Source organism: Perca fluviatilis, chromosome 6, assembly GCF_010015445.1.
Source record: "Perca fluviatilis chromosome 6, GENO_Pfluv_1.0, whole genome shotgun sequence".
Classification (NCBI taxonomy): Eukaryota; Metazoa; Chordata; class Actinopteri; order Perciformes; family Percidae; genus Perca; species Perca fluviatilis.
The window spans coordinates 10,936,454-10,957,194 of record NC_053117.1 but is presented as its reverse complement, the minus strand read 5'-3'; the positions used below and the strand labels follow the sequence as shown (position 1 = coordinate 10,957,194).

The window sequence follows — 20,741 nt, the reverse complement described above, 5'->3', positions numbered from 1 at the left end:
GTGTGTGAGAGAAACTGCACTAACTCATCTCAATAAGCTCTGTTACCAACTGCAATTAATTCAATCAGGAGAGACTTGTTTGCAGATATGCAAAAGGTTTAATGTACAAGAGAATGTAGCTGTACAGAGTATTGGAGATTGAACTCCATCGTTATATTAATACATTTAATATAGGGGTAGGGAACCATGCTGTAACCCCCCGATGGAATCCAGACACCGGTGGTGGCGGAGAAGGGCCGGAAGACCAGATCGAGGAGGTACTGGTATGACAGGAGGTGGAAGGGGAGGAGGAGGGTTGAACGCCTTTCCTGAAATGACAGCTGATAGCACAGGGAGAGAAGCAGATTTTAAAGCAGTGTTGTGACGCTGTGATTGCCCTATGGAATCCGTGGCCGATTCTGATTGGCTTATCAGAAAGGTGAAAGCCTCCAGCGCTGATTCGCTTTAGGGAGAGAACTGATTATTGTTAGGTCTTCCTGAAAGAATTTGCGCTGAGCTACATTTCAACCAGGAGAGACTTGTTTGCAGATATGCAAAAGGTTTAATGTACAAGAGCATGTAGTGGTACAGAGTATTGGAGATTGAACTCCATCGTTATATTAATACATTTAATATAGGGGTAGGGAACCATGCTGTAACCCCCAAAAATGTGACTGAATAGAGGGAAGGAACATGAAGAAAATAGAACACACTTTTCCGTATTAATTTTAATTAAAATCTGTTAGATTTGATTAGGCTATCTATTTTTAGAGCAATACGAACGGAATAATTCCGTCGAAGTGAACGGCTAAACTGAAGAAACGCACCCCCACCGTTTATATGCCGGTATGGCAACTCGGGCCGTAAACATGAAGGAAAACGAGGCATCTCCGCCGTTACGGCAATTAAGCTGGTACATTAAATAAAACCATCTCCTTTACTATTATAATTATTCTCTAGTTTTATATAAACGGGATACCTCCGTAGATGTGAGACATGCCTCCCGTAGGCCCAAATGAAACACCACCACCAGTTATATGCAAGCTTACGACTTTAGGGATCGTGATTGGTGAGGACGAAGTTGACGTCGGGACAATGTATGAAAAGTAAGCCGAAGAAATTCCTTTAGTGGCTGCCGTGGTTGCAGCCCCTATCCTGAATGAATGCCCTGAATAATGCTGCAGTGAAATGCCAGATTTGAGGAGAATCAACTCCAGATGTTGCTTAAACCAACCTTTAGACAAGGGACAATCCCCCGGAATAATGAACAGAGGCGCGAGGGAGTTAGTAGGAGGCCTTACTGTAGATAGTTCAACATGAATTTAAAGTGTACATAAGCGTAATAAAATGTACAGTCTTTAGACTCCATCATTATAAAATAATTTTTAAAGGGTAAGGAAGCCAAGACAATCCCCCACAACGTTACAAGAATTAGTGATAGAAGAAAGAAAATATACTTACCTAACTGCAATAATGATCTGTAATTAGAAAAGCGAAATATACCCGTATTCCGGTTATCGGCAACTCAGGCCGGCATCGGCAACTCAGGCCGGGAAAACACGGCATCTCCGCCGGTACGGCAACTCAGGCCGGGATAACACGGCATCTCCGCCGGTACGGCAACTCAGGCCGGCATACACGTTATCTCCATGGATCTGGAAAAAGAAAACAAATGCAGTGATCTGTCCCCAGAACAGCATGCAAAATACTTCCCGTGTTTCGGTCGAGGGCGACTCGTGCCAGCATCGGCAGCTCGAGCCAGCATCGGCAACTCAGGCCAGGATAACACAGCATCTCCGCCGGTACGTCAACTCAGGCCGGCATGACGCGGCATCTCTGCCAGTATGGCAACTCAGGCCGGCATGACGCGGCATCTCTGCTGGTACGGCAATATGCGATGAGTAATAGCACAGGGAGAGAAGCAGATTTTAAAGCAGTGTTGTGACGCTGTGATTGGCCTATGGAATCCGTGGCCGATTCTGATTGGCTTATCAGAAAGGTTAAAGCCTCCAGCGCTGATTCGCTTTAGGGAGAGAACCGATTTATTGTTAGGTCTTCCTGAAAGAATTTGCGCTGAGCTACATTAGTTGCCATAAAATGCATTAATTACAAGCATGTTAAAAAAGAAGAGTATAAGTTAAGGCATGGGAAATGCATATGGATTGTAAATTCGTATATGACCTTAAGTTTACTGAAATGTACTTTTATTATTATTACAAATACAGGAACGCAAACACAAATGCACACAATATACTGCATTTATAATAATATGAATCAATTTTAATGATGTGTTATTGTAATTGTAATTTTTGATGTCTGGGAAAAGTGCAGTGTTATGGTAAAGGAGAACAGCAGCTGGTCCTTTCAGCTGTAATTAAAGGAACACGCCGACTTATTGGGAATTTAGCTTATTCACTGTAACCCCCAGAGTAAGACAAGTCGATACATACCCTTCTCATCTCCGTGCGTGCTGTAACGCTGTCTGACGGCTCCAGCATTAGCTTAGCCCAGCACAGATCCTGCAGGTAACTGGTTCCAACTAGCCTATTGTGACAAAAGTGACAAAATAACGCCAACATGTTCCTATTGTGTGCTGCGAGCATATCACTCCGCCCAAGTACTATATTCTTCCGCCTGAGAATATAGTTCCCGGTTTGTTTACTGTTAGAAGATGGCTGTGTCTCATGTTGCGTTGTTTTTTGTACACACTGTGACTCTACAAATCACAACATGTAAACAGGAACATGTTGGCGTTATTTTGTCACTTATTCGGAGCAGTAGGACTACTGGAACCATTCACCTGCATGTTCTGTTATGGGCTGATGCCACTGGAGCCGTCAGAAAGCCTTACAGCACACACGGAGATGAGAAGGGTATGTATGGACTTGTCTAACTCTGGGGGTTACGGTGAATAAGCTAAATTCCCAATAAGTCGGCGTGTTCCTTTTAAGCCCTGCCCTAGCTTTGATGTTTAATTAGAACACATGTTTATTGATAAACGTCTATACTGAGATTTACCAAAATAGCCCTTTTAGCCACCCTTCAAAGAGGCCTCAAAAAGCCAAAACAATACATGATCAGCGGCGGCCTTAAGCATCTGGGGGCCCGTTTCAATAACTAATATGGGGCCCTACCCACATAAAACATAAACATAATAGAGCAGAAACAAAAAGCATTCCTGTTGGTTTGCATCAATGGTATATTATTTTATTACGTGCACTTTCAGCTTCACGAACAGGCAGCTCAACATAGAAATAATCCAACCTTATTTGATTAAAATATATACAATTGTACAGCGTTTTACATTGGAATAAGCCTCGCCCTTTCATGGATGCCAACTTCTCTGCTTAATTGTTTTGCGCAGTATATTTTCAGCTGTCTGGACGGACTTTGAAAAAAAAAAAAGCTCAAACATCCCCTCAACTTGAATTATTTAACAAAAGCAAAGAAGAAAAAGTGTCTGGCTGACACTGAACCGAACTTATCATAAATAAAGATGGGCTCCGCGTTTTTTCAGCACCGTGGATCGCTCACCGGGCAGCGGGCGTATATTTCACCTGAGCCCTTTTTAGAAATCCACCCTTCTGTGTTTGAGTGCTGAGAATGCCCTGATAAGTTTATCTTTGTCCAGTGATTTTGTCACCTCGTGCTCAATTGAAATCTGAGCGAGAGCTGACAGCCGCTCCTGGAGCATTGTTGACCTTAGGTGTGTTTTTATTAGCTTTTTTTATTAGAAACTCCTTTCTCCGATCGCTACAGTCACAGGCACTGTCATCATGAGTTGGAGAGCAATGCTGAGGTTTGGATACAGTTCAACTAAATTGTTTCTGTAAATGTAGCTCAGAATCTGCAGGCCAGTGGTTTCTTTTGCTGGCACGGCAGTGACTGCAGCCGAGATCTCGCGCACAAGGTCCTCAGCGTCCACATCGCCGAGGGTTTTTTCTATATTTGTGCAGCTTTCTTTGAGGGTGTAACTTTCCACGACCCTTTTCATTTCTTCTCTTCTATAAATGAAACCAAACAGACCATGAAATGTCTCCATCAACTTGAAGCGCTCACTACTGCCTGTAATGGCAGAGTTCACTAGTGGGAGGAAAACATCTCTCCTGAACTTTTCCTCGGGTGTCACTGTCAAGGAAGGATCCGGATTTTGGGGCTCGTACGGAAACTGGCGTTTGGGTTTTCGGCCTTGTGTAGTGGGGAAGACCATTGTTGGCATCTCTATCTCTTCCGCGATGTCTCTAGCATCTGTCTGGGCGTATTGTGGCACATCAATCCCAACTTGTGGGCTCTGGAGTAGCTTTCTGACACGATTAACCTCATGGAGAATGTTGTACCAGATGATGATAGTAAGCAGGAATTTCCAGCTCGTTATCTCCTGTTCAAGGCCTCTGGCAGCAGACGCAGTCTCACTGTCACCGGATAATAACAATAATGTTGTTTTTTAAATTTCAACAATTTATAATGACGCATTACAATGCCATGCGCCACTGTCCATTGTACTGAAACCGCTCAATATAATCCTAGCACCGGGTCTGGTTTAAGTTTTTAAATAGGTTAAAAACACCCTAATAAGTAGCCGAACACACTAAAATCATAGACTATCACAAAGCAAAATAACACACACTCGACTCGTACATACCTTTTTTTTGTTGAATGATCGACCAGTGAGAGAAGAGCTTTGCCGACAGCAGGAAGCTGATAGCGCAGCACTTTCACACTTTCCACGCGGCATTCCCATCGTGTGTTGGATATGGCCTTTAGGGTCATCTGTGGTACGTTTGTCTTGAAAATCTCCCATCTCTGTGTGGAGGAGCTGAAAATGGTGTACAGACATTGCAGCACCCCAAAGAAGCTTAAAGACTCCACTGTTGACTTTGCAGCATCTACGATGAGGTTTAGACTGTGGCTGGCGCATGGCATGAACAGTGCTTTTTTGTTGATATCAAGCACCCTTTTCTGCACACCGCTATTTTTCCCCCACATGTTGCTACCGTTATCATACGACTGTCCCCTGCATTTTTCGACATCCAGGCCTAACTTCTCCAAATGCTTCAAGAAAACATCTGTTAGCCCTGCGCCTGATGTGTCAAGCACTGGTAGGAAACCGACAAAATGCTCTCCAACAGTAGCCCCGGCACCGATTTGGCACTTGACAAAGCGTAGTGTCACAGAGAGCTGCTCTATGTGTGCAGCGTCGAGGGTGCAGTCCATTATCACAGACTAGTAATGGGATTGTTTTACTCCTTGTATTTTGCTTCCACTGTCTTGTCTCCAATAAGAGTGATCAGCTCATTTTGTATAGTTTTCCCCAGATAATGGTCAGCAATCTCTTTTGTCTCCGCTCGTCTGACATGCTCGCTCATAAACTCTGCAAGCAGCTCCACCACACGTAGAAAGTTTCCATTGTTTGTTTCATGTAGGTTGGAATTGTGGCCACAGAAAGCAAAGTTTCGTTCTGCAAGGTGACAGACTATGGCAATTAACGTTTTCATGACGTCGTTTCACTTTTTTTTTTCTCTCTCAACATTTGCATTTCTTGATAGGTATTGTCAATGGTACTGTGCGTTTTTACGCGCTTCTCCAGCTCGCGCCAGCTGTCCATATTGGCATGGTGTGTTTTAGATTTTTCATGATCCTGGAGTGTGAGAGTGACTCATTCCCACATTCTGAAACCTCTGTTAGTGAGACTACTTGTCCGCTTGCCAAATAAGGTACAGCAGAAACAGAAGACTGAATCGGATGATTTTGAGTACACTAACCATAACCTGCGTATCTTTTCTCCATTTTTCATCTTCATGAAATATCTGTCCTTGGTAAAACGGCGGTGTGATTGGCTTTGTGGGAAGTGCCCTCTAGCTATGACATCACCCCCACTAAGCGGCCTCATAAACGCAGAAAAAGTCTAAAAAAAGCACTAAAACCGTGATTACACAAAAACTGTAAAAGATATTAAGCAGCAGATATATTTTTTTCAATAGCTGAATGTTTTGTGAATGGTTTAAAGTTGGAATGTCTGTAGGTGAAAGTATGTAGAAGAAGTAGAATTTTCAAATGGAAGAAGGATTTGAAGCCTGCTCCCTTTGACTTTTAATGTTAAGTTTTTGTAGCACGTATGCAGAAGTTAGAGGTGACCAAAAAATGTATGGAAAAGACCGTTGAATAAAAAAATCAGATAACAATACTGTGAATGCTGCTGAATCAGCATTCACACATTAGTCTCCCCATTTCTTCGCCTCTCTATAGGGATGTAGTGAGAGTTAGAATAGAATACTTCCTTATTGGCCACCAGGGTGAAAATCTGAAAACATTTTCTCCATTAAATAAGATCCAGTGTTACCAAAATCAGTGGTAGTGCTGTAAAGCCATACGCACTTATTCCTGGAGATCCGACCAGCTTGCCAAAATGACATATATAGTGCAAGACAGCAGGCGATTGGGCAGGGGGAATGACAGAGGCACCATTCTCCCTATTACAAGTCAGTGTAGCATCAAAATGATTTTGAAGCTGTTCATTAAAGGTAAAAAAGTTAATAGTCAATGTTGCTTTATAGCATTAATTAATGACCATAATAAATGCAAGGGACACCCGCCCGTCAGATTATTTTATTATAGTGATGGGAGTTACGGCTCTTTGAAGGGAACTGGATCTTACGGCTTCGTTCTTTTCCATCGTCTTTATTCTTTTCTTTTTTAGCGGCTGGGGGTTACTTGGTTTATCTTGAAAATAATAACTAGGGTTATGATAGGGTTTTTGGGGGATTTGGATCAGATTAAAACACTACATACACATGTGACCTCCTGGTCGTTGCCCAGGCTACTTTATTTGTTGCAAGAAATAAATATGCAAGACTCAATCAAAATCTGATTTATTACCAAGCAAGTTTACAATTTTGGAATTTGCTTTTTGTTTTAGGTGCATACAGTAAACAATAAACATTAGAAAAGGGAATAAACAAATCAAAGTACTGCTACAGTCAACAAATTAAATACAGAATAGGTATATTACAATAAAACCTATGTAAAAAGACACTAACAAATATGTGAAATATAAATGCTTTAGAAAGGAGGGCTGTTCTGCTTGTGCCAAAAAAAAAAAGTCAAATAAATGGGGAAAAGCCTTGTGCGTAATGAAACTTCAGTCTGAATGGATGCGGACTGCCCCTCTCATTCAGTCTTGGTCTGCTGTATGGGAGCAATACAGATTTAGGGCCCTATTATAACGATCTGAAACGCAAGTGTGAAACGTGAAACGCAAGTAGCTTTGTGGGCGGATTTCGGGCGCTGTTGCTATTATACCGGCGGGATAAATGACTCTTGCGCCCAACGCAAATCTTAAATGATTGGTCTGAAGTAGCTAGGTGTGGTTTGGGCGTAACGTGCAATAAACCAATCAGAGCGTCATCTCACATTCCCTTTAAGAGCAGGCGCGCTTGTTCCATGACGGATTGCTATTATGACGGCGGATTTGCCTGGCGCATGCCAGCGAGAGCTGTCCAGGATGCGGCAAAGTAATAAATGCCCGTCTTGTCCGGGTGGCGATGTTGCTGCGGCCTCTCGGGCGCATCTCCTCAAGTCTGGAGAGGATTGCTGCAGCCATGCAGCGTGGGCCTCCAAACGCACCACCTGCACCTGTTGTGCCCCTTCCTCCTCCCCCAACTCTATCTCCGTCCACCCGCTCCACCAGGAGCGCATCGCGCATTGCCACTCCCGGACCAGATTCCGCCGGAGTGTCCAATCCCGCCGTAGTTCAACATCATGTCTCCTTAAGTCCTCTAATATTTCCTCATTTATGTCATAAACACATCCATGATTCATGGAAATGTTGTGTAAAACACAACAAGCCACAAAGAATGCTGCGACTTTTTGAGGATTGTACTGTAAAATGCCTCCTGATCTATCCAAACACCTGAAGCGCATTTTCAGTAATATTTTTCTTTGTAATTATGTATGGTTTTCAAAAATGTGAACTGCTGTAGATGAGAGAAGTGTATGCGCGTTGTGCACACGCTACATTATGGCCAAGCATGCGCCCCTAAAATAGCATCTGAATAACGCGCTACTGACTTTAGACTAGCGCCACTGACTTTAGACCAGGTTTTTCCTGGTCAGTGGCGGAATTGTTTTCTGAAACTGCAAAATAGCACCACGTAACGTTTGCGCCTGAACACGTCTCCTCTTTTCGCTGAACCGCCCCCAGGAGCGGAAATACATTCCCTAATTTACCGACGTGCGTCTGTGGAGGGACAAGTCTGCTGTGCGTGGGGTGCAAAATAGGAATGTTACATGCGTCTGTGTACAAAGGCAATTGCGCTGAGTGCAAGATGGGGCCTGCCAATGACAGTTGAAAGTTGAGGTGGATAAAGTGGGGACTTTGTACTAGCACTGTGCAACACATGTGGCTTATGCTAGTATTTAAAGTATTTAAATTGTAATTTCCCTCGTGGGATCAATAAAGTGTGTGTGTGTGTGTGTGTGTGTGTGTGTGTGTGTGTGTGTGTGTGTGTGTGTGTGTGTGTGTGTGTGTGTATATGTATGTGTATACACAGTGCCAAAAGTCTTGTCGCTTATGTAAGTTGTAGGAATAACAAATAATAACTTGACTTGGAGTTGATCAATTCGAATCAGAAATGGCTTATATGGAAGGCAAATGCTTCTGGATTATGCTTAGTATACCAAAATAAAGTCTTGTATCCTTCATTGAGTTTTATCATTGAATTAGGACAGATTTGGCTTTGACAGTCTTGTCGTGTCTTTAAATGATTCAACCATTCACAGATTAGAGCTTCACCTGTGACAAATACTGTAATTAACACATTCCCGGGTGTGTGTAAATAGAACTCCAGCACACCAGACCTTCATGTGAAGTGCAACCTGACCTCTCACAATATGCCAAAGATTAAACCACAGACCGACAGAGTGCTGATCATCAAGAGCCTGAAGACCAAGTCTGCTGCTGAGGTGGCAGACATCTTCAATGTATCCAAACGTCAAGTGGAGAGGATAAAAAAAAGATTTGAAGAAACTGGTGAAGTTCATGACAAGCCCATGTCAGGCAGACCCCGTAAGACAACTGTTCGAGAGGACCGTTTGTTGCTTTGACATTCCAGGGCCAGCCCTTTTTCTGTGCTGGCCACCAGAAACCCCTGTATCTATAAGAACAGTAGTATCAACAAATTCTTGCTGCCCATTACAATCCAAACTACAAGAGAGGGCAAATTCTTCAGCAGGATGGTGCTCCTTGTCATACTTCAGCCTCCACATCAAAGTTCCTGAAAGGAAAGAAGGTCAAGGTGCTCCAGGATTGGCCAGCCCAGTCACCAGACATGAACATTATTGAGCATGTCTAGCGTAAATGAAGGAGGAGGCTTGGAAGATGAAACCAAAGAATCTTGATGAACTCTGGGAGTCTTGCAAGACTGCTTTCTTTGCTATTCCAGATGACTTCATCAATAAGTTATTTGAGTCATTCCCAAGACGTATGGCTGTAGTTTTCCAAACCATTTTCCTTTTCCCAAGGCACCATGACTTTACGTATGCTCTGATGTAGAGGTCGACCGATAGTGGATTTTACCGATACCGATAGCTAGGTTGGGCCGTATTTGCCGATAACCGATTAATCGACCGATAGCATTTAGAATTGATACTGGATAAAACCGTTGACAAAATACATACATTTTTTTCAAAAAAAGTCCAGATGCTTTTGCCAATAATCAAAATAATAATGTCTTATTTATTGATATTACACCCACAGCAATGCTACACAAGCATGTGTGTTGTCTAAAACAGTTCTCCTACATATTTGGAGTCATCCAGTGCAAAAATAAACATAATGAGCATTATAATTCATATAAAGGACAAACTATTTACATTTCTTCAAAAAAGGCCCAAATGTATGCCAAATCTCAAAACAGTGACGCCATTCATCTCTGTAGAACTGTTTAGAACTAGCCTGATGTGGTCCTACTCAGATTCTAGTCAGAATGTGAGTCTGAAACCTTCTACAGAGAAGAATGGCATCACTGTTTTGAGATTTGGCATACATTTGGGCCTTTTTTGAAGAAATGTAAATAGTTTGTCCTTTATATGAATTATAATGCTCATTCATTGGATAGACCTACAACCAATCAGAGCAACGGAACGCAACTGTCAACAGAACCAGAGTGATATCTCTATGGCTCTGAACAGAACCATTGACAACTCAACACTGTGTATCGTCTCCATAGCAACCACTCTTTGCACAATGCATTCGTTCTAACTTCCGACTTTTAGACTTTTTTGAAGCTGGATATATCATTTGTTGCGTGTAAATATAAATGTGGATAACTTTAGTGATAGTGACATGCTTGCTACAGTCGCATTTCTAGAGATGAATCAGCGAAAACACGTTTTATTTCAATGAGTCACGGCTTTGTTCTAACGCCGCTGGGCGCTCCCTCTCTTCACTCACTCTCTATCTCGCTCCACCATATACGCTACCGTGCTTTCGGGCAGTTGTTGATGCTCCTGCGCTGAGGATTTTAAAATGAATGCGCTGTCGATTGTACACATCTCAATTCTCCAGCGGCAGCCACTAGACTAGGATTGTGGACGATTTGGGTCGGACTTGCGTTTATTTTTGTCAGTGTTTAACCGCTTGAGGTAAGTTAGCCTACTACTAAGGTTTAGCGTCATCTCAGCCATGAAAGCAAACAAACATACTGTTGTGCTGTTCTTTCTCTACTAATGCAGCATCTATTCAACAAATTAATAACGTTATAATGATATGACAAAATGTACTGTATACATACCTTTTTGCTGTCGATGCTTTAAACGCGCATCTGATTTCAGCCTTCTCCGCACAGCATGTGCTCTCCGTGCAGCGCGCAGTAACACGTGTCAAAAATAAACAACACGAGGCATCAGTGATAGTTTTTATTTCGCCTCTAGAGGCCTCTATTGTAATGCATGATGCCAGCAGACCCTTCTCAGCTCTCGTGTACTGTGTAATGAATGACAGCGCGAGCTTCTCAGCCGCTCCAGCAACGGACGCAACCAGGAAAAACTATCGGTATGGATTTTTGCCGATAACGATAGTTCCACCAATCAACTATCGGTGCCGATTAATCGGCAAAACCGATGAATCGGTCGACCTCTGTTATTGTAGCATGTTTGTGTATTCAAAATAAAGTATAATTTCTACCGTACATTACTGTATTTTTTTATGCAACAAGACTTTTGTCCAAGCCAAATCTGACCTTTCTGTCCTAATTCAATTATAAAACTCAATGAATGATACAAGATTTTATTTTGGTATAAAAAGCATAATCCAGAAGCCTTTGCCTTTCATATAATTGGGGTAATACATAACCCATTGCTATTAACCTACAGTATGTGTGCTAATTGTATAGACCACTTGTTCTTGATAGGCTGGAAACAATAGACAGCGCTGATGGTTAGCTTAGCACGCATATAACAATAACCGTAACCATAGTAAATCAAAGGCAGCATGCTAGCTACCTTCATATATTAAGCTAAAGGTCAATGGTTTGGGCTACTACTTAACCTACTGCAGGGCTATTGAGGCCACACCCCCTGCACAGATCATTTCTCGAATCCAACATTCTACAGCAGATTGAAGCTGATTGAAGACAGACTGAAGACAGTACTGCATTTGAGCCCAAAGGACCTCATCAAATGAAGTTTTGATTATATTACTGAGGTAAATGATCTATGCTTTTAATAGCAAATATTAATTCAAAATACTACCTAAATCCTACCAAAAAGCTACCTAGCCAGTACATCAGATATGCTAGCTAAAGTATTAAGTGTACAACTTGTATAACAGTGTAAATGTGCTGTCCCCTCAAAATAACTCAACACACAGCCATTAATGTCTAAACCGCTGGCAACAAAAGTAAGTACACCCCTATGTTAAATTCCCATAGAGGCAGGCAGATTTTTATTTTTAAAGGCCAGTTATTTCATGGATCCAGGATACTATGCATCCTGATAAAGTACCCTTGGCCTTTTGGAATTAAAATAACCCCACATCATCACATGCCCTTCACCATACCTAGAGATTGGCATGGGTTACTTTCCATAAAATCCTCTCTCAATGCAAATCAAACCAGCTATTCGGCTAACCAACTTAAAACCATGCCAATATCTAGGTATGTTGAAGGGTATCTGGGGCTATTTTAATTTCAAAAGGCCAAGGGAACTTTGTGCTTTATTGTCGATTAATCTGTCCATTATTTTTTCGTAAAAGTGATTAGTTGTTGTCTATAAAATGTCTGAAAATGTTGAAAAATGTCGATCAGTGTTTCACAAAGCCCAAGATGATGTCCTCAAATGACTTGTTTTGTTCACAACTCAAAGATATTTATTTAATGTCACAGAGGAGTGAAGAAACTAGAAATATTTAAATTAAGAAGCTGTAAAAGGATATTTTTAGTCATAAAAAATAACTCAATTTGACCAGCGATTTATTACCTAATTGAAAATTTGTAGTTTCTTTTAGCAACAGTTTGCTTTATTTGCAATCGTTTCTCAAAAGCATCAACAGTATATCTTACAATTACATTCCAGGATATAGCTAATGTTTGTCCTTTCTCACAGAAATTTTTTGGATCAGAATAAAATCTGTTATAGCCTAATGTTACTGTGAGTCCAGAACAATTTCAGATACATGACACATTTTTGCAATGTGCATCTTGCATCACATTTGTACTCACTATGACCACTACTACTGTCATTACTAAACATTTTGTCAAAATATGAACAATAACGAACAATAAAAACACAAAAAACGTAAGCTACCGTTCCCTCCGAAAAATTAAGCAAATAGATAGTAACCTAAACAGGCGATTTAACGCGTCCGCTCATCTTACACACAGGGAATACAACATATCTTGCAGTGGGGGAGTCAGAGGCACCGTAGTGTTGGCTAACGTTAACTTATTGTCTCGTGGGGTCTGATAAATAGTAAATAAACAACCAAATTCAGTGTCCATAACACTATTTTCCAATATAATGTAGCTGTCATATTTCATGGGACCCGTGTCCGGTTTTTATGTTGAGGCTTTGGTCACGGTTTGTCACTGCCAGAGAAACTACTATACTCACGCTGTTGTTTATTTAGTTGCCATGACTTCGCGAGTGATGATGTTCTGTCACTGTTCCAGTTGGTCGCCCTCGAAGTGGAGAGAGAGCGGATTACTTTTTTATTTATATATATATATATATATATATATATATATATATATATACACATGCACACACGCACACACACACACACCACCTTCAGCTTGTGAGATGCGTCTGTGCCTCCGCCATTTTGGATGAGACATCTGAGACTAAGACGAGACTTTTTGTGTGATTTTTTTTTTGTGCAGCTTTTGGATGTTCATGCGAAAGAAATGCCAAAACTAATCAACATGGAATAACATTTTACAGATGATAAAGGTGTTTACAATATTTTTATTTTACGAACGTGTTCAATTGAAAATCAATGAGATAATGTTTGCCGTGTGTGTTGTTGAAGCGGCAGCTCCGGGGCTAAAGTGAATTCCCATAGACCTCCATGTCAAAAAAAATCCAAACTTCACAGCAGAATTTAACATGTTTACAGCTTGGTGCAAAAAACGGTTTTAATCTCTATAGATAATTTCCCCCTTCATGACAACTGTACTGGGGTTGAATTTTTATATAACTCACCTTTTTCAATTATATTGAGGCTTAAAGCCATACTGTTCCATCTACAGAAGATAAGGTATTTTGGTATGAAAACTAGAGATGTTCCGATACCGATAACAGTATCGGTATCTGCTCAGATACTGCCTAAAACGCTGGTATCGGGAAGTACTGGAGTTTATGCACCGATCCGATACAACGTAATAAAGCTCTAAAGAAAATCTTTATTCTTTGTTGGTACAGGGGTGCTCCTGCAGGCCTCAGTGCGCTCCTGTGCCAGACCGCACTGTCCCAACTGCTGCAGAACGACCTTTTACCTTTCCACTGCCCCCACGAAGCTGATGACAACCAGGAAGAGGAACAGCAAGTAGTCTGTAAGTGTTTTACTTTATGCTCATTTTTGAGGCTGCTTTGTAGTTTGTGGTGCTGTTTAATTATATAGTGTTATACTGAAGGGTGTCCCTAATCTTTAGTCTACCCTTATACCGTTTTCCACCAAAAGCACATATGCAGGTTTTGTAAATGTGGTAAAAGCCAATAAAAAAGGCAAAAGTCTTCATTGCCATTAGACGAGTATGCATTTCTTTTCGTGGTATGTCAAGTTCAAAGTCACCAACATACTGGAAAAGAGATAAACATCTGCCGATTGGAGCTGGAGCCGATAAATACCGGTTACTACTCCAGTCATTTGTCCTGGGAATGAATGCCAATTGTAACATTTACCACCAACAAAAGCCAGATGTTAATCAGGGTTTTTCCTGCATAGAGAATTATGAGGCTGCCACCTCAGTGAAATTTTGTCCTACCTTCTGCTCTCACCTAAACTCTGACAGGTCTTCATGGAAACACTATTTTCTAACAAGCTTTGCATAATCATAATGATGATCATAATCATCACAGTGCACCCTGAAAGGCACTGCCAAAACAGCCAAAAATGTAAAATAGAGCCATCTGTTTTGCTGCTGCTGGACCACAGGTAAGCAGTAGCGCCATAGTGTTTCGCTGGTAGTAGGGTTGTAATGATCAATCAATATATATTAATTAAAAGTGCGATATTAAAACGTGATATTTCTTGTCAAGGTAAAAAGTTGTCTTGCGATAGTCGGACAGTTTTCCAGCCGTTTCCAGAAGCCTTCAGGCTGAACAGGAAGTGACAGAAACACTGTGGTCCGATTCCGATTTAATAAAATGTTATCAGACTCATATATCAGCTTGTACACAGTTGTCTCCAGTTGTTTTTATTATGACAGAGTAGCTGTTAAAATGCTTTACATGCAATCTGTTGCTGATTTTAATTAATAACACACTGTAGATGATCCATAATCTGAACACATTTAGTCTCTCTGACTTCTAAACATAACTATCAGCCACACAACATGTGGTTTGTACAGAATAAGCTTTTAAATCAGACAAATCACAGTTAAAATCCCTGCGATTCAAAATCAATAAAAAGTTTATATGAAACGTCATCATGTTGAGTCGATAACCCTAACCCCCCCCCCCGGCGTTTCCCAGCATGCCCTGGGTCTGCCTGAGTCTTGCAGTCAGTGGAGAGGAACTGCGGAGTCTGGCTCTAAAAACTGCGGCCACCTTCATCTCGTGAGATTATGGTTACCCACGTGTGCAACGTCAGAGCAAGTCGGGATCAAGTCGGACACAAATCTAACCGGCATTGCATTGGGCGGCAATCGCCGGTGATCGACTCTGTGCAGATCTGGCTCATCTCGAACGAGCCTATTGAGTCTAGACCTACTCTATCTGTAAAGTGTCATGAGATAACCCCTGTTATAATTTGACACTATAAATAAAATTTAATTGAATAAGGAAACGCAGCAAGAAAATGGATTTGAGAATGAGAAAAGGAACTCCTTTTTAAATGCTTATTAAAAGCTCTATTCTTAATTTGGTTTTTGAATTCAATTAATAATCCCTGTTTTTAAAATTGCATTTTAAAATAGAGTTTTAAATGCTCTTTTATATGTACACTGTAAGCCTGGATAAGTAGAATTTACTTTACAAAATTTTGGAAACCGGTTGCCCTAAACAAATTAAGTAATGTGTAATGAAAACTTGAGTGCATTTATCTTAAATGCTTGAAAGGCTGGAATTGTTGTTTTAAGTTTTAAACACTAAATGCCAAGTTGATTTCACTTAGAACCTCTTGTAATATCAATTGCCTTGTCACATGAACTCCACTTACTATCTTAAGTTAAAGTGACTAAACATTTGTATTCATTGAATGTGCTAAACTAGAACATTTAAGACAAATACGCAATACAACAAGTCATTCTTTTACTGTTTTATTTGAAAACCGCATGAAAAGTTACAGGTTGGAGCCCCCTGCTTTAACAACCTTGAATCATAGCCTGAAACTGTGGCAAAATGTGTGTCATTCATGTCCTGAACATTGCATAAAACATTAAGGGCCCTATCTTGCACTCAGCGCAATTGCCTTTGTACACCGACGCATGTATCATTCCTATTTTGCACCCGACGCACAGCGGGCTTTTTCCTCCACAGACGCACGTCGGTAAATTAGAGAATGTATTTGCCCTCCCGGGGGCGGTTCAGCGAAAAGAGGAGGCGTGTTCCGGTGCAAAAGTTACCTGGTGCTATTTTGCAGTTTCAGGAAAAACCTGGTCTAAAGTCAGTGGTGCTAGTCTAAAGTCAGCAGTGCGTTATTCACATGCTATTTTAGGGGCGCATGCTTGGCCATACTGTAGCGTGTGCACAATGCGCATACACTTCTCTCATCTAAACGGATGCAGCAGTTCCCATTTTTTCAAACCATACATAATTACAAAGAAAAATATCACTGAAAATGCGCTTCAGGTGTTTGGATAGATCAGGAGGCACTTTACAGTACAGTCCTTAAAAAGTCGCAGCATTCTTTGTGGCTTGTTGTGTTTTACACAACATTTCCATCAATCATGGATGTGTTGATGACATAAATGAGGAAATATTAGAGGAATTGAGGAGACGTGATGTTGAACTACGGCGGGATTGGACACTCCGGCGGAATCTGGTCAGGGAGTAATGCGCGATGCGCTCTTGGTGGAGCGGGTGGACGGAGATGGAGTGGGGGGAGGAGGAAGGGGAACAACAGGTTCAGGTGGTGCGTTTGAAGGCCCACGCTCCATGGCTGCAGCAATCCTCTCCAGACTTGAGGAGATGCGCCCGAGAGGCCGCAGCAACATCACCACCCGGCCAAGACGGGCATTTATTACTTTACCGCATCCTGGACAGCTCCCGCTGGTGTGCGCCAGGCAAATCCGCCGTCATAATAGCAATCCGCCATGGAACAAGTGCGCCTGCTCTTAAAGGGAATGTGAGATGAAGCTCTGATTGGTTATTATCACGTTATGCCCAAACCACACCTAGCTACTTCAGACCAACCCATTTAAGATTTGCGTTGGGTGCAAGACTCATTTATCCCGCCGATATAGCAACAGCGCCCGAGATCCGCCCACAAAGCTACTTGCGTTTTGCGTTTCATACTTGCGTTTCAGATCGTTAAAATAGGGCCCGAAGTCTTTAAGTCATCATGCCTCTATTCTAACAAAAACACTTATTGTGCTCAAGAATGTGTACATCATTATCATAACAAATCACATTAAAACTGTACTATAGCTTACAATCCTGTTAGGGAAAATTTTATTTAGTTGAACATTCCCATTTACATGACTAAAAATGACTAAAATATCTACTCTATATATCTTGAAAATCCAAAGTGCTCCAAGACATCTGCCTTTTAGTTGGTAATGTAACTAAAATACCCAACTCATTTGAAATTAAATGTAATCAAAGCCTGTGTCATGGAGTCTTCTCTGTGCAAATACCATAGGACACATGTACCCCAAACAGTAAACATGTTTTCCTAAAGGTCCAACATTACAAACTGGGGCAAACAAATCTGGAGCAGTAGCATTTTATGCTTCCAGCTGATTTTTCAAAGTTTTAATTTTGGGTACCAGCTCACTTCTATCCAGTTTGAGCATTACTTGCTGAATAAAGTTGAAAGTATTTTTCATGCACTTGGGGTAGTCCAGGTGCAGGGCATAGATCAGTCCAAAAAGGACACAGAAGGCCTGAGGCAGGTTGGCCAGTTCATCCATCACCACAGACTCTTCCAAGATGATGCCTACTCTGGATGGGTTGAGCTGGGTATTTTCTTGACCAAGGCAGAGAATTCCAACTGGAGTTTGACCGTAAGAGTCCTTGTCAGTTACATCCTAACAGTGAAAGAAACGTATTGACAAGGAGAGGACATAAACATGCCAGTTAGACAATGGTGTTTTGTCCACCAAAAAGAACCTGTGACTGTTTATAATGAAAAGCATTGTACAATATAAACTGCACTGAAAGCATATTAAAGGACAATTACCAGTCTTGAATTTTTATCAAATGCCGTATTTGGATCTGTACAGTATAGGTTGCAACACTTTTCCCCAAATATGGAGTTTACCCACTTTCAGTCACAGTCGTGCTGAAACATTTTTTTGTGAACTCTCAGTGCCTTTCACCTTAATTGCTTTTTTTTTTTTTTTACTTTACTGTCACCAGTTGAAAGTAACATTAGTTAGTTGATGACTGGAGCAACCAGAATTCAATTCAAAGTTTATTTATAGAGCGCATTTCACAGATAAAAAATCACAAAGTGCTTTACAAGGTACATACAAACATACAATGGGGTAAAGAAAATACAGCATGACATGAGGAGAGACAAAGAGAAAAAGACAACTCCCAGACTATGCCCCCGATAGGAGTACAGTGTGGGAACAGGAAAAAAACACCTCAGCAACATAAGCACATAACCAATTCAAGAGGACACAAGACACACAATGGGGGAGGGGAGTGTTGGGGTGCAGGTAGTCCAGCACAGGCAAGCAGCCATCTGGTCCTGCAGCCAAAACAAAGGCGCTGGTCACAGACCTGCCCGCCTGACTGGGGGTACAAAGCGGCGAAGGCGAGATACGGGGTGTGGTGGGTGATTGCATATCTGTATATATGTAAGGGTTTGTGTGTGTGTAGGCCCGCGTAGTCAAACTACGTCTGGCCCCATAATCACGTTGTCTCAGTCCGCACGATTGTCATAGCGATACACAGCCGGTTGCCATGGAGTCAACCTTGAGCAGGACCCAGTCCGAGTCAACAATCAGCAGGTGTCTGTGGGAGTCGGGTAAGGAACGCAAGAGTGTGTCCCGTTGCAGTGCTTCCAGGGGGAGGTGTTGTACAACACCGGCCTCGGCCAAGGCCAGTGCTGGTGCAGGGGAGCCGAAAGATAAGACACGTCTTTCTAAAACGTCCATTCTGGTCTCCGAATCTATCCATTTTCCTTTGTAAAGGAAGCCGTTTCTCCAAGATGTGGTCCAGACCTTCCAAAGCTGTCAGTTTCACCAAGATGGTATCCAAGTTGTGGTTCATAGTCACAATCTGAGTTCCGACAGCTCTGCCCACAGCTTCGACCATGACGGGCAGCCTCGTACTTTGCTCGGCTCCCGTCTTCTTCCTAATTTCTAGATAAACCAGGGTAATGCCTGAGCCAATCAGCAAAAAACTTGTTATCATGGTTCCGAATAGGTAGATATCTTCAATGTCCTCCACGGAAAGAGCCGCCAGACACACGACCCGCCACCTCTCCCATGCGTCCATCGTGTAGCCAGCTGCGAACGTTCCGGCAGGGCAATCAGGTTCCCCCGAACCCAGGCTCCTCATCGAGGATGGTGTCAATTGCGCTGAGAGACCAGTTGATCAAATCCATAATTCCTGATTGTTTTTTTTTGTTTTGTTTTTTAATCTAAAAAGCGCACTCAGAACTCCCATTTGAGTTAAAGACCCAAAAACATTTTTACAACTTCTAACTGGTGACCGTAAAGTCAAAAAACAAATTGGGCAAATGTAAAAGGATTCATACAACCTTAGTTATTTGGAGCAATTTTCTACTTTTTTTCAATAGGACTGGGACTGAAAGTGGGTAAGCTATCTTTGTTCGGCCATAAAATAGAGACTTAATGGAGACACTGATGCTGATCAAATAATTCTAAAAATTAGTGGCAGTGTTCATTAACGGCAAAAAAAATTGACAAATGAGCATGCACCTGCAACATTTACAAAAAAATTAACTTACAGAGCATGTCTTGAAGAAGACAGAAGAATCATCCGCCAAGATGACAGGCAGTCCCCGAAGACATAGGCACCTAATGTCTGTTGGCTCAGTGGTCTGCAAGATTGTTGGACACAAGAGTTAAAACATATCTTGCTAAGGATACTCTCATGTATTTATCAAATAAATTCCAGAAATTCCCCACAATGTTTATGTACAAGAGGACAAAAGGAGAGGAAAATGGAGAGGACCGAAAAGAAAATTAGGAAATGAAGAGAGGAAGGGAGATGAGATAGGAAGGAAGAAAGAAAAGGATAGAGAGCAGAGAAGAAAGAAAAGACAAAAGAGATGAACAGAGAAAGGAAAGAGGTAGTAGACTAACAAAATTGTCTGACTTAAAAGCTTGTAAAAGCTGGCCAGTCAGGCCTTTCTTCTTCACAAAGAGATCCATCAGCCTTGGAGAGAAACTGCCAAGTTCATCAAAGAAATTGTCTTGCAGACTTTTCCCCACCACTCTGGTGAACTCGCAACAAACCTGAAACAAAACATGTATTGCATAAGAAGCTAAAAACAAGAATCTATGGAAAATTGTATTCAACATTACATTAACACATTCATCCTTTTTGTAAATACTCAACAGTAATACATACCTGGCTTTCTGTGAAAAGAGCTGGCCATCGATGTAACATCTGGCTGATGGCAAGCTTGTTTTTGACAACTTCTTTTCTCCGAAGAGCAAACGTCAGGTCCATTGCTTTCTTAACAAGGGACCCATTTGGCTTTGTTTTCATCATTTCATTTACCAAAACCTGACAAGCTTCTTCCAGGTTGTGGTCATCCCTCCCCTCTGGATATTCAGGTAGGAAATTTATTTCCCCTTTCCTTGGCTTCTTTATGCCTTTTGTGAGGAGGGTTGCCATTTGCAGTGTACCTTCCACATTTACCACCATTGACCGTGACATCAACTCGTCCAAGCTGGCACATT

General features: G+C 41.7%; 1 protein-coding gene across 3 annotated transcripts in view; it reads left to right on the top strand.

The window, feature by feature from the left end:
- The window catches only part of ppm1f (protein phosphatase, Mg2+/Mn2+ dependent, 1F), a 160,374-nt gene that overhangs the window by 11,010 nt on the left and 128,623 nt on the right, over positions 1 to 20,741 (top strand). For all 3 annotated transcript variants that reach the window (XM_039802348.1, XM_039802347.1, XM_039802346.1), the window contains exon 3: positions 13,897 to 14,027. In XM_039802348.1, the coding sequence (XP_039658282.1) occupies positions 13,897 to 14,027 (131 nt within the window). The remainder of the gene's footprint in view (positions 1 to 13,896; positions 14,028 to 20,741) is intronic.